The 18,031-nt window shown below is 39.4% G+C and overlaps 1 protein-coding gene across 4 annotated transcripts in view; it reads left to right on the top strand.

The window, feature by feature from the left end:
- DMXL1 (Dmx like 1) overlaps positions 1-18,031 on the top strand; it is a 70,488-nt gene that overhangs the window by 20,710 nt on the left and 31,747 nt on the right. For all 4 annotated transcript variants that reach the window (XM_081213498.1, XM_081213500.1, XM_081213499.1 and 1 more), the window contains exons 10-22: positions 390-602; positions 1,644-1,888; positions 1,978-2,644; positions 2,782-2,903; positions 3,466-3,555; positions 5,558-5,660; positions 7,902-8,018; positions 9,300-9,521; positions 9,976-11,634; positions 12,883-12,993; positions 13,773-13,942; positions 15,578-15,675; positions 17,391-17,556. In XM_081213498.1, coding sequence (XP_081069624.1) covers positions 390-602; positions 1,644-1,888; positions 1,978-2,644; positions 2,782-2,903; positions 3,466-3,555; positions 5,558-5,660; positions 7,902-8,018; positions 9,300-9,521; positions 9,976-11,634; positions 12,883-12,993; positions 13,773-13,942; positions 15,578-15,675; positions 17,391-17,556 — 3,983 coding nt within the window. The remainder of the gene's footprint in view (positions 1-389; positions 603-1,643; positions 1,889-1,977; positions 2,645-2,781; positions 2,904-3,465; positions 3,556-5,557; positions 5,661-7,901; positions 8,019-9,299; positions 9,522-9,975; positions 11,635-12,882; positions 12,994-13,772; positions 13,943-15,577; positions 15,676-17,390; positions 17,557-18,031) is intronic.

The raw sequence follows: 18,031 nt of genomic DNA, 5'->3' as shown, positions 1-18,031 counted from the left end.
CATTGGACATGCCCTTCTTCCTTGTGTCAGATAACATTTAGTTTCTGCTGCTGAAATAAAAGAAAATCAGAAATCCCAATGGGCATGCCCAAAATCTTCAGGTGTACTTTAAAAAGCTCTTTGAATTTCGGACATGAATCCTTGAGATGTTAATAACCTACTTTCAAGTAGTCATATTTGTATTGTCTTTTTTTGTGGGCAGAGGGGAGTGGGGTCTATGTATATCTCTGGGTGTGCTTTATTAAAGAAATGTAGGATTAACTGTCCTGTGATTTTTGCATGTGTGTGTTAATGTCCATCTTCTAATGCAGTTTACTTACTAAAAAGGAAATAATTTAAAAGTTATGGTACATCTTGAATAGAAAGTAAGTTTAGTCTTTTGCTTGTAGACATTCCTTTGCTCCCTTCCATCATGTCTCTGAGTCTTAATGAAAATGAAGAAAAGAGTGGGCCTTTTGTTGTACACTGGCTGAATAATAAAGAATTGCATTTTACCCTATCAATGGAAGTCTTTCTACAGCAACTAAAAAAGAGTTTTGAGCATATTTCTTCAGAGGTCAGCACTGAAGAGTCTAATCAGACAGAGATAAAATCTGATGAAGGTAAAGTGACTACTATTGGTTTGTTTGACTCTTTTTGGAAACAATGTAATGCCTATAATACACTAATTTAATATTTAGTTTGTATGTCTTAACAGGCACCTTTAAAATGTGCTCCAGAGGATTGGAATCTCTCCAACAGATTTTGAGAGCACACAGAGGGTTGCAGGGGGAGGAGAGGAAGGAGGAGTCCTATTGTATGTGTGAAAGCCCACTTGCAAAAAATTGGATTCTTTCCCTAAGTGCATGAGAGAGTTCGTCTGTGTAACTCTTAATCTTGAAGCCATGACCTCTAGATTTTGAATATTTCATTTAAAGCATTTTAAATCAGACATTAATTACCCACAGAACAAGGAATATCGCTCACGTGAACATTGCTTTGTTAGATAAACCAAATATGAAATATTTTTTTAAAATAGTCATAGTAAATTATTGGCAGCCATAGAAAATTATTGATGGAGAGATATTGAACATGGATATTTGGCAAAGTGGTCTAATTCACATGTCACTTGAAAAAAGTTAAATTTAAAGATGGTTTAAAGGTGACTGTCCAGCATGCAGGTGCACAAGGAAAAATATCAGCAAATTTACTCTCCCTTCTCCCACTGCTGCCACGCTACCATTACATCTGAACCTGGACTTGTGGCTTGTCTTTGCCAGACAAAGTCTTGAGGTGTAAGTCAAGAACAAGGCTTGGTTACAGCTTGTGGGCTGATTGGAGAGAGTCAGCTCCAAGTCTTGGTTTGAATGTAACTTTGATTTAACTCCCAGTATCATGGCAAGAGCGAAGGGTGGCATGAAGAGGCAGCTATTTCCTCCCTGTTCACTTAGACGCTGCCCTTCACCTTAAACCACAGTCAAACTTAGCTGTGGTCTAAAGTAACATGTGTGCTAGGTCAATGTATGGGTATAGGAGATGTCTGTTTCAACCTGCTAGAACTTTTTGAGTTCTAGAAAATGCTGTAAAACGTCAAATTGCCTGTAACTATAAGGATGGTTTCAGTGTGTGGATCTCTTGACAGCGACACTTTTTTCTCTCACCAGAAACCGATGGTAATAGAGAAGATCAAAAAGGAAATCAAGAACTTGCTGGTGAAAAACCAGCTCCAAATTCGAGCTATATCCCCTTGTCATCTTCTATTGTTGATCATGAGATTGAAGTACAGCTGTCTGAATGGAATAAAAATGCAGACATGTTGTTTAGTATTCATCCTATGGATGGGTCACTGTTAGTATGGCATGTAGATTGGCTAGATGAGTACCAGCCAGGCATGTTTCGCCAAGTACAGGTACTGTGGCTCTTCTGAATAAAATTTTAAAATAGTTTTGAGGTGTTCCACTTGATTCCAATGCTTCTCCGTACCATTTCTGTTTTTAGGTGTCATTTGTTTCGAGGATTCCTGTGGCCTTCCCTACTGGTGATGCAAATTCGCTCTGCAAAAGTGTAGTGATGTATGCTTGTACAAAGAATGTGGATCTTGCTCTTCAGCAAGGCAAACAGAAACCATCTAGCCTTGGGCGTTCCTGCTCGATGTTAATCTCTTCGGGCCATAGTAAATCAACCAACAGCTTAAAATTAAGCATCTTCACCCCAAATGTTATGATGATTTCCAAACATGCAGATGGGTCTCTAAACCAATGGCTGGTCAGCTTTGCAGAGGAATCTGCCTTTTCAGTTGTACTCAGTATTTCCCACAAATCAAGATATTGTGGTCATCGCTTCCATCTTAATGACTTGGCTTGTCATTCAGTACTTCCATTGCTACTTACAACCTCTCATCATAATGCAATAAGGACACCGGCTGTTGACAGCATAAAAGAGTCGTGTGACGTCTCACCATCGAGACTTCATGATGAAGGCACAGCAAGCACATCACAGGATCTCACTGCTGTTTACAGTGAACTTATCCTTTGGAGAGTTGATCCAGTTGGGCCGTTATCTTTTTCTGGCGGAGTTTCTGAGCTTGCAAGAATTAATTCTCTTCATGTCTCTGCCTTTTCAAATGTGGCATGGCTGCCTACCCTTATACCCAGTTATTGCCTAGGTAAGTCCTTCCTATAAATAAATAAAATAAGGAACATAGCAACAACTCATAATGATATCTGAATAAAACTGTGTGTAAATGTATCGGTACTCGTTGATCTTTTTTATCTAAACCAGACTGTTCATAATTGCCTTTAGGTGCATACTGTAATTCACCAAGTGCTTGCTTTGTTGCAAGTGATGGACAATATTTGAGACTGTATCAAGCTATAATAGATGCCAAAAAACTTCTCTGTGAGCTATCAAATCCAGGAATTTCTGTAAGTAAAGGCCAATAGGCTTGCTAATTACATAATTAACAGAAATCTAACATAATCACATAATCTAACAGAAAGATCACAGGGGGAGGATTAAACTCCTGCCACATGCATCAAGTCTAGCTTGCCCTGTAGTTTAAAAAAGTATGACTAATCCTTTTCAGGCTTGATTTATCTTGGCTCCTGCAATTATATGGAGATTTTTATGTTTTTGAGATTTGCTTAGATCAGGCATGGGGAAATCTGTGTCCCCTTAAATGTTTCTGGAATCCAGTTCTAATCAACCCCACCTGGAATGACCAGTGACCTGGGATGGTGGGAGTTGTAATCACAAAATACGTAGCGAACCACAGGTTCCCCATCCCTGACCCAGATTTATCAGAACAAAACTTGTTTTGCCTTAAGGAATTCACAAAAATAAACATTCTCTTTTTTAAGTAAAGCAGAAATACCTTCTCATAAAGTCCCAAGTGATTACATTACATTAAGATTCAGACAATGGTTTATGAGATACGGCTGGATGTAACCTCAAAAATTGTAACTACTGACCTTTATAACTCTACAGAAATACGTTGGTGAAGTTTTTAACATCATAAGTCAACAATCCACAGCTAGACCAGGATGCATTGTAGAGTTGAATTCCATTACAGAGCTGGTAAGGTGCTTGCATTTTGTGGGTGGAAACATCATTGTTTTGTTTTATTCAAAAGAAATACCTGTTTTCTAGAAATAATATGCCTCCTGAAAAAATGAGCAAAATACTCTGTTTTCTCCTGTGGTTCCTAGAGTAAGGTTACCAAACGTCCCCGTTTCCCAGGGACAGTCGCCGGATTTACAAATCAGTCCCCATACAAAATCCATTGAAGTTGAAAAGTGTCCCCGGATTCATTGAAAAAAATCTGATAACCTTATCCTATAGGGCATTCCAAGACCTTCAGGGTTAGCTCATCCCAACAAGGCCAGGCAGGGTCTAATCATTATGATCCCATCCTGGGGAAGGAGAAGGGCCCTATCTGGCACTGTAAGAACAGGGTCTTGGCGGAGGAATGCAGACAAGCTTTGCAAAGATTGTCTTTTTATTTATGTTGTGAGAAGGACTAACCTTCCTCCCCACCACCAAACTAGCTTTAAGCACACTGCTTCCCAGCCTTGGCCCCCTCAGCTCAGTTCAGCAGGGAAGTGAAGAAAGGGAACCACAGTATCCTGCCAGGGTTGCAGTGAGTTTCCCAAACATTGGCAGCTGGTCTGGGGAAAACTGGAATCTCTTTGCTCTCTCTAACTGGGTATGAGTCTACTAGCGTAGGTAGAACAGTACTACCCCACCCTTCTCTGCCCAGAGTCAGGGGATACTACTCACCAGTTGCCACCTCTTGTAAAATTGCCTCAGATTTTATTAAAAGAAAGGGGTGGAGTTACAGCAAATCAGCCTGCCACATCCCCCAGCCACTACAGAAAGTAGAATGGACACCACAGCAAGGAGATGGCTTGTCCGTGCCCAAGCAAACATTTCTACATCCTTTATACACAAGGCAGAACACATCGCTTTGGCCAGGACTTCCCATCACTTTGTTTGACCAGATGAGAACATAGGTGACAAATACCCAAATCTTACAGTTTTTCCTAACCTTAAGTTCAGTTCATCTCATCTCTGTATCAGTTGGCATTGTCGTGCCAAATAACATGCAAACCAATGAATTCCTCACACTGTGTGATACTTCCCTCTTTGGGATGAATATGCATTGATCCAGAAAAATGAATTGGTGAATAAGTTAGGTTTTTGGAAGTTTTCTCTAATGAATGAAGGAATGAATGAATGAATGAACTTTATTACAGTCACAGACCAGCATAAGAAAAACATATAAATAAAATAGCAGTTAGCATTTAGAGAGATAATTGTTAAAGCAAATAAGAACCAAGAAACAGGCATAGGATAAAACATGTGAATAGAATACGAGATTAAACATGGATAATGGATGGATAAAAACGGATAATTAAAACAGATAAGAACTAAAAGACACGCAGTTAAAACAACCATAAGAGGTAAAACTTAAGGGAATACGGACTTCATTTAATCAGTGGTTGGATGAGGTTGTATAGTTGCAAAGAAGATGAATCACATTGAAGAGGAGCAGGTGGCAGTGATGCTGAGGGAAGCCTATTATGAGTCACCCTCTCACACTATTGGCAGCACAGCAGTGAGTCAGTTTGAGACCCCTGGGTCATCTTGCTTTGTGACTCCAGACTGTGGAAGGAACTAAGTCTGTGCCAATTTTCTTTGATGGCTTCAACAGCTCATCATCTAGGAGGTTAGGGAGGCAGTATTACACCGGTGGAGGTGGAGCAGTATAGCCATTCCTGCTTTTATTCTATGGGGTTGGGCCACAAAGAAATAAAAGTAGGCATTATTACCACTCTCTGGGAAGGTCCCATCATAAGAGAATCAACAGAAGCTGCAGATTCCTCTGCTGTAGCTCCACTTCACAGCTTCTCTAGGGACTCCTCTTCCCTGATTTTTCTATCAACCTCTCAGGGGCTAATCCACCCCTTGCCTCCTGAAAATGTGTTCAACAAAGTATTGCATATTTTCAACATACTCTGTTTGAGACTATTTAATGTGGGCAGAATGTTGTATTTTAATATGCTTTTTTATTATTTAGCATGGTGGGAAAATGCAGCTACTCCACGTTTTTCAAGAAGATTTCATTTTGAATAATCATGAAAATAGACTGTCTGAGAAAAACACCATGTTACCTGACTCTGGTAAAGCATATCTGCCTTTAGTAATTTCTCAATACAATGGCATTACGACTGTGTAACAATTTGTGAAAATATGAAATCTAAAGCAGTGACTGTATTCTAACTATAGTAAGAAAATGGGATTCCTGTCCCGTAAGCAACAGGCTTATCCTAGCATACTGTTAATATTTTAGAGCAGTGGTTCCCAAACTTGCCCCCCATGGACTACTTGATGATTGCTGAAGGTCTTGGTGGACCACTTAAATTTTTTTCTACCTGCTTTAGCTGTTGTAACGTGGTGTGCTATTGCGGTATGGTTTTAATTGTCTTTTTATTTTAAAATTTAAACATCTTATAGATTCTATGGAATGATAAGTGTTCTGAAATGATTATACTAACTTTTTTGACAGTTTTTTTTTTGGACAGTTTACCTTGTATACTATTAGTTATAATTGTGTCTCCTAAAATTCATTTTTTAGTCTTTAAAAACAAAATAGTTTCACAAATGTTCATGTCCACAAGGCATATCTGCCAAAGATTTCCCATGCTGGCCAACGCAGAAGGCCAAATGTTGCTAAGAGCCAAACTAAATGTCTTAATTACCTCTAAAGCAGAGTTTCTCAAACTGGTCAATGAGCTTCATTCAGGTGGTCTGTGTCTGGATTTGTGGTTGAAGAAGGGAGACACCACATCCATCCCATTTTTCATACTGATTGTTAATTGTATTTTATTGCTTCGTTTATTTCTTTTATTGTATTACAATTGAATTTTTTTCTCCTCTCACTCCGCTGTGTATATAAACCAGTTATTGTACAGGCTTCAGTCTAGAAAAGAGTAATCTGAAATTCTGAATACGTAGTCCTTTTGTTCAGAAGCTGCTATTCTACAGTGCCAAATTGCCATGGCATGCATAATCATTTGTATATGTTTAAAGGGACTTGTTGGACTGAGTTTGAACAGCATTCCAATCCCATGTTTAGAGTCAGCCCTTAGTTCCAAGAACTCATGCATCATTAGAAAATTACATTTTTTATTTTTTATTTTAGTGTGGCAAAAGTAAAGGAATTTTCAACAGAGCCACATTGAAGGAAAAGATTTAAATCCCTAGCTACTATCACAGTGAAAATCATCCCTCCCACATATGGGGAAAGTCCCTTTTTCACTTCTGGGAGCTTTTTTCCCTCAAAGCCAATTTGGGGTGGTTGTGTGATTATAAATGGCATTTCTGTGCGCTCTGGTTTCCGTCTGGTGTCCCATTGCGCCAGAAGCGGTTTAGTCATGCTGGTCGCATGACCCGGAAAGCTGTCTGTGGACAAATCCCAGCTCCTTCAGCCTGAAAGCAAAATGAGCGCTGCAACCCCATAGTCGCCTTTGACTGGACTTAACCATCCAGGGGTCCCTTACCTTTACCCAGGCTTCCTCAAGCTTGGCCCTCCAGATGTTTTAAGACTACAGTTTCCATCATCCCTGACCACTGGTCCTGTTAGCTAGGGATCATGGGAGTTGTAGGCCAAGAACATCTGAAGAGCTGAGTTTGAAGAAGCCTGCCTTTACCTAATCAGAATAGTGTTTCGGGAAGTAAAAGTTGAATCTTCCCTTCTTGTGTGCTGAGAACCTGATGAAAATCACTCATGCTCTTATTATTAATAATAATAATGTTTTTCCTAACGACACCTTTACTGTCACATCTTGTTTGGCTCTTAGCAACACGGAAATCAGTATGACTTACTCTGAACTAATTGTGCATAGAATTGTGACCTAAGGCTCAATTTTTATTCTCTCTCATGAAATAATAAATCCCTTTGAAATGTATGGAACCAGGTGTGCCAGAGTGTCTGGCTTGTTAAAAATTGTGTGTGTGTGTTTGTGCATTTGGTGTATGAAAGGCCACTGCTAATAAAATAAAATAGTAGGATTAGCACCATATTGTTCTCCCATTACTCTGCACCCGCGTTCTTTCTGACTTTATTGTTCTCCACCCCCTCCAAATGTTTATATGTACTTACAACCCAGGATAACATTTCATGCATCTGATAAGTGAACTGGATTCCGTGAAAGCTTGTGCCATACTAAATCTGTGTCAAAAACAGGATTCCTTAACAAGTAAAAAAACTCTGTAGTTTCTGATACAAAGGATGGTCCTTCAAGTATATAAATTGAATGCATACATACCATAAAACAGAGGGATGAACGTTGTCCAGTCAGTAGTTAACAACTGCTCAAATTATCATCTACTAATAACTAAATCTGTCTACATTTTTGCAGGATATCAGAAAAATGGGTTTTCTGAAAAGTTCTATTTAATAGTAATTGAACATACTCAGAACTGTTCAATGTTACATATGTGGAAATTACATTTGAAGTCCATACCAGTCTCAGTAGGTAGGTTATTTATATTTGTAATGTAAATTTTAAAGTTATAAAGCACATTTATTGATAGAATGCTTGCTTATTTTGATTATTATTGCAATGCTGTAGTTCAATAATATTTTTGGTTCTTCTTCAAATGTGTGTGTGTGTGCGTGCGCACGCATGGGATTTAGTTTTTATTTTTGTCCTTGCCTCAAAATATTCTCAAATAAACTATCCTTTATTATAAAGTTTCTACATTGCTACTTCCCTGCTGCTTCATCATTATGACCTGATGCTAGTTTGGAGGAAACAAACAGTGAGCCTGGGTTCAAACAACAAAACAAAGTAGATTTTAGGCTGTCAGTGATGCAGCAGCAGCGTGGCCAGAGGAAGGGAGGCACACAGAGAAAATTCTTGGAAAATGCAAACCAGGCCAATATTAGTAAAGCAAGTCCTTTTCAGTCTGTTTGTGTCTGCCTAAAAAGCAATAGGTAGAATCCAGCCATGGGTAGTATTCAGTTAAAGTTAAGCATATTGCATGTGTTTGATTATAAGGAAGCAATTAAGCACACCTCCTGTTGAAAGTAACAGTACTCAAAAGGGCTGAATCATATCCAGTGTTTGAGTGCAGCCTAATATTTTTAAAAGAGCCTTAAAAGGTGCTTCATAGTACTAATTTGATCAATACAAATATGGCAGTTTGCATTGGTGCAAATAATCCCAAATGATTGCGTTGTGCAGAATGGTGCATTGCAGACAGCATAACATTTCCAGTTCAAAAATGAATACATTACAGTTCTTAAGTCATTTATCTTCAGACTATCATGTGAGGTATGTTAGTCTTGAAACAATTTGCTGAGGGCTACCCATTTTCCCGTATCTGAAAGAAGAACTCTGTCAACAGCTCCGTCTGATAATTTGGCTATTATTGCTATGTGTGGCTTTGAAAAGTCAAGTTTACTATCTCTAGAGTCTGCCTATGTAGAGCTTATGGGGACAGAATGTGACTGTTGCCCCTTGCTAATGTATTTCAGTATTAAAATATAGTATACAGACTACTAAACCGTTACATAAATAGTTGTAACAGCTTGCGGATACTTGAAGTCTTAGAGTGCCAAGGGTAGTTCATGATAGCTGTTACATGACCGTGAGCTCACAAACATGTTAAACCCATTGAAAGAAAATAGGTCAACATCAATGCCAGGAATAGGCTAGAGTTTGAATACATGGGGTATAGATTTTATTTTTATTTTATTTTTTTTAAAACCCTGCTTTTATAATACATCTAGCTAAAATGTCCACTTTCTTTAGATGAAAAAATAGACTCCAAGGCATGTGAAGCAGCGTCTCAAGAAGAGCTTTACACTTCTCCAGATCAAGAGAAGTTCCAGTCTTCCTTCACTCAGAAATATCAAGCCTGCAAAGAGAACCTTCAAAGTACCAGCCAACTTACTCTTTCTTCAGAAATTGTCTATAGTCAAGAATTGAATTTACCAGAAGGAGTAGAGATCATAAGCATCAAACCATCAGCAGGTTTGTAATTTATTGGGGGGGGGGTGTTAACTTTGGATTTACAGTGGTATCTTGGTTCTCAAACTTAATCTGTTCCGGGAGTCTACTGAACTCCCAAAACTGTTCAAAAACCAAGTCGCGACTTCTGATTGGCTGCAGGAGCTTTCTGCACTCAATTAGAAGCTGCGGAAGCCGCATTGGACAGTCAACTTCCAAAAAACATTCGCAAACCAGAACACTCACTTCTGGGTTTGCAGTGTTTGGGAGCCAAGCCGTTCGAGTGCCAAGGTACCACTCTATTTGTACTTCCTGATTTTGGGGGGCGGGGGCTGTCAGTTTGGAATTCCGTATTTTTCTTGTTATACTTTATTTAAACTTGTTGATCATTTAATGCTGGTCACCTCTAGGAGATTTACAGTATTTTAAAAAATACATTTATCTGATATCCTGAGGGTTTCTTTCTTCCTAATTTCAGGTCACCTGAGTTCTTCTTCCATTTATCCTGTATGTCGTGCACCTTATCTTCTGGCAACTTTATGCTCAGATGGTAAGGTTAGGTTTTGGAGGTGCAGATTAGCAGTGGAATCAGGTGTGACGTCTGTAGCAGAGAGTATTACAAACAGTGGCATGTATATATGGGAAGAATGGCCATTACTAATAGAAGATGGACTTCATAGCAGTAGTGCTCTTTTTGTGCCAGGCCAAGCTCTGGAAATCAGCTGTGCACATACAAATCGCTTAGCTGTGGCATATAAGCGAACACCAACCATAAACAGTCGTTCATCTCAAGACTTTTTGGTGACGGTTGGAATTTTTGAATGCGAATCTACCGGAGGCTCTTGTTGGATCTTGGAACAAACACTTCACTTAGATGAGCTAAACCCAACATTGGACTCTTTGGGTGTTGACAGCAGTTCAGTGATAGATGGAAATGAGAATTTAATACCTAGAACAAATCATATGGTTCACCTAGACTGGATGTCTAGAGAAGATGGCTCGCATATCCTAACAGTAGGCATTGGGGCAAAGCTGTATATGTTTGGTCAGCTGTCTGGGAAGATGCAAGAACAAAGTGGTAAGGAAATGCTCGTACTGCCTGTGTGGGAAAATCCTAAAACGTCATGCTCTTCTAGATTTATATTACTAAGATGTGTGGATTTAGTTTCATCAGTAGAAGGTTCACCACCTTTACCTGTTTCTTTATCTTGGGTTCGTGATGGCATCCTCGTAGTTGGGATGGATTGTGAAATGCATGTTTATTCTCAGTGGCAGCCCCCTACGAAGCAAGAACCAGTTACTCTAGACTCTTACAGTGGGAGTACACCATCCATAATAAGCTTAATGAAACAAAGTCAGTCATCTGGTGGTCACCCACCCAAGAGGACATTGACCAGATCCATGACAAGTCTCGCTCAGAAACTGAGTGGGAAACGAACTGTATATGATCTGTCTCTGGAGATGGAAGATTCTGGCCTCTTTGAAGCAGCTCATACATTATGTCCTACTTTACCTCAGTACCATCCTCTGCAGCTCTTGGAACTCATGGATCTAGGTAAAGTGCGTAGAGCAAAAGCCATCCTCTCTCATCTTGTGAAATGCATTGCTGGAGAAGTTATTGCCGTCGACGATCCTGAGCATGAAAAGCGGTACCGTTCTCTCTCAATCTGTGCCAGTGGGAGCAGTACTCGGGACCCCATGACATTTAGCAAATGTACTATTACAGACTATACAGAAATAGACTCTGTTCCACCACTACCTTTATATGCATTGCTTGCTGCAGATGAGGACTGCTCATATACATCATGTACAGAGAAGTCTAATAACCAAAGAACCGTTAAGAAGCAAGAGGTGGCAGATGAAAACTATGACGATCTCTTTCAGAATTCCAATCTACATACGGATGATCTCACTATGTTTGAAGTAGATGAAGAAGATAAAAAGCCAAAGGTTATTGATCTTTCTCAGTACAGTCCAACTTACTTTGGACCAGAGCATGCTCAGGTTCTTTCGCGGCACTTGCTTCACGCTAGCTTACCCGGTCTCACCAGGATGGAGCAGATGTCTTTGATGGCCTTGGTCGATACAATTGCCATTACCAGCACTGATATAGGAGAAAGCAGAGACAAAAGCAAGGGTGAGTTTTCTCATGATTTGTTTAAATGAGATATTTACCTTCTCAAAACTGTTTCAGAATTTCTATGTACAGTATGCTTGTTTAGATACTCATCTGATGTGCTATATATAGTTAAACCAAGCTTTAGAAATTGAATGATATCCATTTGTCAGGGGAACAGACACCACTGGCAGAATGGAGTCCTCCTCTCCCTCTGCGCCCCAGAAAACTGCTTGTGGGGAGAAGTTTGAGGACCCGGAGCAGATTTGGGGGCATGTGAACAGAAGCTGCAGGGGGCAGAGAAGAAGGGGACATTCTGTTGTGAGAATTGTGATTGTGTGATGTTGGATGTGGCCCTTAGGCTAAAAAACCTTTGAATACTTCCCTGGAATACAATGGAACTTGGTTCTGAGTTAATATGTTTAGATTGCACTTTGAAATACAAAGGCCAATACTTTTATAATCTGTTAGCTAGTGTTGCTAATAGTCACAGAATTCATCTGTTTATTATGAAAGGGTTTGGAAGTCTATGAAATCTGAGGGACCAAAGTAGGTGAAACTTAATTCCACAATAGAAAGGATTTAATTGGATTGGTTTTGAAGGATGCAGTGGTTTAGCATCATATTGGGATATAGTTCAGCTATGGCAGCCCATGTAGGCTTCAGCCCTTTAGGAACCTTTTATACTTATTTTATATTTGTCAGGTCTTACACATGGTTAGTTGATTGGTTTCAGAAGTTGCCTCCCACTGAAACACTTGCTTAGGCATATAACATGATAGCTGCTCTCTGAGAATCAAAGAGTTCTGTGAATGAAATAGAGCAGTTACAGTTTTTGATTTAGTGGTAGGTACTTAGAGATGAGGGAGAGAGTCATTCTAAGCTACCCAATGTTGTATCTGGACTGTATTATTTTGCAAATGTCCAACATTCATTTCCTTTGTATCCAGACTATATCCCTTCTGGATGTAATATGTAACACAATTGTGCACTGAAAAATACCACAATATAATTATGCAGGACTTCAGCTATACTTATTGCCTGTGAGCAAATTAATGAACACTATAATTGTCTACAATATTAATTTAGAATAGTTTTTGATTGCTAGTAAATCAGTTTTTACTGCACACTGGTTTCCTGACATTATAAAATTGTCGAACCATGTGTTCCTAATGCGATTTAAATGATGTGAAACAAGATGATGGGTGGAATGAATATCTACATTTTCCATGAAGAATTAAATTATATACACTGAACATTTAATCATAGGAGGAGAAACACTTGATGAATGTGGTTTAAAGTATCTTTTGGCTGTACGTCTTCACTCTTTTATGACAACTTCGCTGCCACCTGCTCACAGAGCCCAGCTCCTTCACCAAGGTAATGGTTTTCACTCTGCCTATAGTATCAATTTTACATTATGTAGGGCAACATTTTTAGAAACAATTGATTTTTGAGGAAACGTTAGCCTTCGGGAGCTCTGTCGTTGTGCTGATGTAGGCTTTCATGGTCTCCACTGAGCAACTGGATTTCTTTTGTATGACTGCACAACTAGGGCTGCCTGGACAATTGCTATTTTGGGCTTGGTTTGGGGCTCTTCATGTAATGCAGGTATATGGAACCTCAGACCCAGGGACCAGATGTGGCTCTCAAGGCCTCTCAGTTAGCCTCTAGGATTCTCCCCAAGTCATCTACCCTCTTCACTTCACATCCCCTCACTGGCACTGACTGCTTCATGCTTTTGCCTGATTGGAATGTGTCATTTAACTCTTAATAATGCCTCTTGTTTTCCTGAATGGAGTGATGTGGTCTGACTTTTTAGGCTATATTCTAGCTACCCCAAAGTAAGACTGTGGCCTTCAGACTGAAAAAAGTTTTCCCACCCCTGATGTAAGGATTATGGGGGCTTCATAGAGATTGGCATAATTCCGTGTTCAATTTAACAATCAAATGCCCATGTAACATATTTAGACTGGCAAATCTAATGTGCCTATTTGCAAAAAGCCAAATTATGTGATGTGGATCCTTTGGATGTTATCCTAAGATCTCCAAAGTCTTCTGAAACGTTGATTACAAGAAACAAAAAAAATAAGCATTTAGCATGATAGCATGTTGTAAATTATACGCCTGTAACAATATAATCTCTTTGAACAATTTAGGCTTATCTTCTAGTCATTTTGCCTGGGCGTTTCATTCAGTAGCAGGAGAAGAACTGCTAAACATGCTTCCTGCAATGCAAAAAGGTGATCCAACATGGTCAGAGCTCAGAGCTATGGGTGTAGGATGGTGGGTTCGAAATACCCATAGTTTACGGAGATGCATTGAGAAGGTAAATACTTTGATAGCATGTTGCTTTATGATTTTGGAATGTTCTTAAGCAAAAACATCAGTATTTTCAGCATGGGTAGCTAAAACTAAAATGTGTACTTTCTATATATTTTACCTTTTTAATAGGAAAAAGATAAGTAGATAAGAAAAGAAATATAAAAGACAAATGAACCAATTTAGACAAATGGAAAGGAAGCTTAGTCCTGCAGTCATTGATAGTCTGAGAGGAGAAGGTGGCATGTAGCACCTTTACCAGTAAAGCCAATGGAAAGGATCTTTCACACTCAGCCTTTTCTGCTAAATCAGGGGCGAAGAACTGGATCCACCCAGTGAGCTAGATCCATGATTTTCAACAGGTGGACAGGGCCACTCACCTTTCTATCACTGGGCATCATATGATTCACCTTTAAAGGTGATAAGGTGATTCAGTTGTAAGCACACTCATAAGTGTTCTCTGATTCATTCTTTCTTTCTTTTTGAAGCCCCTGCTCAATTTAAAGCTGGGACTGCAGCAGAAGAAAATATCTTTTCAACTGTATTTAAGCCCAGACCACATTTTCAAAGATCTCTGCCTGCGTTTGATGCTGAATTTAAATTTATGGTTGTGTAATCATTGTGTAATGGTTGTATTTGGAAGGCCACACATGTATGTTCACATCCTGCAAGTGAAAGACCAGGAGAAGGCCCTGAGTGTAACTTCTCCCTCTTTTAAAAAGGGTTTCTTCTTGTAATGTGAAGGGAGATTCCGTAGTCAAGCAAACACTGATTTTCCTAGTTCAATCATTCCATACAGTGAAGGGAGTGGGGAGCCAGGTATGAGAATCTAAGCCTGTCCCTGATCTCTCTTCCTGGATTTTGAGGGTGATTGAGGGGAGGCGTGGAAGGCAAAGTCCCATTGCACAAACTGAAGTCCATTCTGTTCACACATGGACAGTGTTGGCTACAAACCATTAATTCTCATTTATCATATGCATTGTACCACGCGTTTTCAGGTTGCTTTTTTGTTGTTGCAAGACATTGTAGGAATTTATTTTAATTCATTTTGATGTCATTCAGCTCATACTATGCCCCTTAAGAGGAAGGCACATTTGGCAAACCCTCACCATGATCAACCCCCGCCCCGAAACCTATGTCCCCACTGTGGAAGGATGTGTGGATCCAGAATTAGCCTCCACAGTCATTTACGTTAAGACCGTCTTCATGGCTATGAGTGATTGCCAAAGAAGAAAACTTATAAAGACTCTCCTCCTGGAAGAGAGGGGAGTGGTTGTGGGCGCCTCTAGCAGGGGGCGTTAGCCCGCTGCCTCCCACTCACCTGGCTGGCGCCCACGCCCATCGGCAGGCACCCAACCAGGTGCCTCCGAGGGGGCGTGTACAGCAGCCTAAATGCTGCGGCGCCAGCCCCTCCTCGGCTGTAATAAAAAAAGTGGCCTTTTCTTGCCCATTAACCTTCTATCACGTGTCCTTGTGTATTCATTCCACTTTGCGGGGATCAGGTCCTCGAACCACAACAATGAGCAGCACTGACATAAATGTTTTTACCTTGACTCAAATATTATTGTTCAGTATTGCTTGCAGTCCTCTAGATAGAAATGTATGAAATCTGTAATGCTTAGGTACACCATTATCTTTACAGGTCGCTAAAGCAGCCTTTCAAAGAAACCATGACCCCTTAGATGCGGCCATTTTTTACCTTGCAATGAAAAAGAAGGCTGTGATTTGGGGATTATACAGGTAAAGATTTATAACTGGATTTAATTCAATACATGTGGATAATTAACTTGGTTACTTTTACTTTTTTTACTATAAGTTTTTGAAGCTTCTGTGATTTCCAGTAGCTGTTCATTACTGATGTCATAGCACACCTGTTCTGCCAATAGTATTACAAATGCCAACTTGCAAGCAGGAGTCAAAAAAACTCAGGTGCCTGAAATAGAACTTTAAATATGATGGCCCCAAATAGGAAGTATGTTTTCTAGTCCCACTTACAAAGACATTCAGGAAGGTGTAGTTCTAGCAAACCTTAAGTTGGCAGCATAGGACCTTTATTTAACAAGCCCTTTCTGAACCCTGGTATGTTGGATAAGTTTTGACTAGTCATACTGGAGGTGTTAGATTCCTTTTAGCACCTTTGCCATTGATGCATGGTCTACTTCAGGAATCTGTTCTGTCTCCCATGTTGTTCAACATCTCTTTGTGTTAACTACTGAGAGAAGTCATTTGAGGATTTTGCATGCAGGTGACGTGCAGCTCTGTTACTCTTTTTCATCTATTACCAAGAAAGCTGTTGGGGTTCTAGCTGGTAGCTCTGAATTGTACATTTTGTTCATCACTACTAAAGGATCAAAGCCTGGAGCAAGTTTTTTTTTTAAAATATATATATATATTTTATTCAGGATTTTCTTGTTTTACAGAAGTGTAGTGCCTCGTATTTTTTTTTCCATGTAACATTTTTACAAATCCGTTTCATTTGTTGAGGCATTAGGGGGAGAAGAAAAGAAAAAAGAAAAAAGAGAGGGGGGTGGAGAGAGTGAGGATGGATAGGGGTGGGGTCGGGTGGCGGTGTTTCTATTATGTTTAATGTATGTAGAGTTTGGTGTCAGCGTTGCTTGTGTTGTTCACTTGTGTTCCTTTGGTGGTGAGAGAGGTTGGGGTTGGCCTAGGGTGTGATTGTTTGAAGCCTGGAGCAAGTTTAAAACAACAACAACAAAACACTTAGGGCTAGGACTATCATAAAAATAGAGGAGAGACAGACAAAATGTGAGAATATAAATGGCTCTTTTTTTAAACAACAGCAACTCAGAAAAATGGACTCTTCAAAAAAAATGGGGAATACAGGGATTACTTAAAATACAGTACTGATAAACTGAGTTAGATCACACCAGGGCCAGGAGGGGACTAGAAAGACTCACCCTGAGGAGAAACATATAGACCACAGTCGCAACTCAGAAACAAAAACAGGAATGATAGACAAAGACTAATGGTACAAAGTAACAGACAAGCAAATGTTGAAAACTAATTGCACACACTGCAGTATACCGGCTTGAGCCATGGAAGACCCGACAGAGAATACACTCATCATCTGCTTCACTTGAAGGCATGAATGATCTGATGATAGTTTCAGACTGAGTAAAATCCAGAAACTTAGGGATTTTGAAGCAAAACAGTGTTCCTTTCTTCATCCTTTAGGTGAGCTTGAGACCCATGAGAAAACATATTTGCATGCACATAGAAATAACTTGCAGATAAGACCAATGGTCCTGTCTTTTCCTAAGTATAGAAATTTTCAAAAGCAAGTTGAATTGCTGTTTGAACTTTGAGTAGGGTCTACCCTGTGATATTTGGATAATATGCTTACCAGTATTTTTCCCCCCTGGATGCTCCTGAACCAATCACTTATTAGAATATGTTCTGATTTAATCAAGTGTATTAAATATTTGCATTTTCAGATCTCTAAATGACACTAAGATGACACAGTTCTTTGGACACAATTTTACTGAAGACAGATGGCGTAAAGCTGCATTGAAGAATGCCTTTTCACTGCTAGGCAAACAACGCTTTGAACATTCTGCAGCATTTTTCTTGTTGGCTGGTCACCTAAAAGATGCTGTTGAGGTAAGTAGGATGAAACTACCTTTTGAGACTAGTGATAAATATTTAGAACAGGGGCTATAACTATTACCATAATTATGTAATGTGCTGTTACAGGAAAAATATTAGGCTTGAATTCTTAAAAGAAAAACGTCATTGGCTTGGCTTACTGTGGTTAAAGATTTCAAATGCCTCTGTACTTGGAATCAAAGAAGGGACTGTGACATCAGCTCCAACGCACTTATGATTTTTCTATTTAACCCAGTGTTCTACTCAGTTCAAAATGTGCATATTGATATTAATATTTTCAAGTTAGTGACATTGTACTGCTTAAAAAATAACCTATTTCAAGGACTTAGCTACTACTGGCGTTAAGGTAATGGGTCTAGGATTGTCTTTTTCTTTGACTCTTTCTTGTGTATATAACTTTGACACTTTGTATTTACTGTTCTCGGGTAATCAATGTTCATTTGTAATAAATATTGGTTATATTTAGATT

This window comes from Podarcis bocagei (genome assembly GCF_964188305.1).
Source record: "Podarcis bocagei genome assembly, chromosome: 11".
NCBI classification, from domain to species: Eukaryota; Metazoa; Chordata; class Lepidosauria; order Squamata; family Lacertidae; genus Podarcis; species Podarcis bocagei.
Note: the sequence above shows the minus strand (reverse complement) of the source record. Positions and strands in the feature narration are given on the sequence as shown.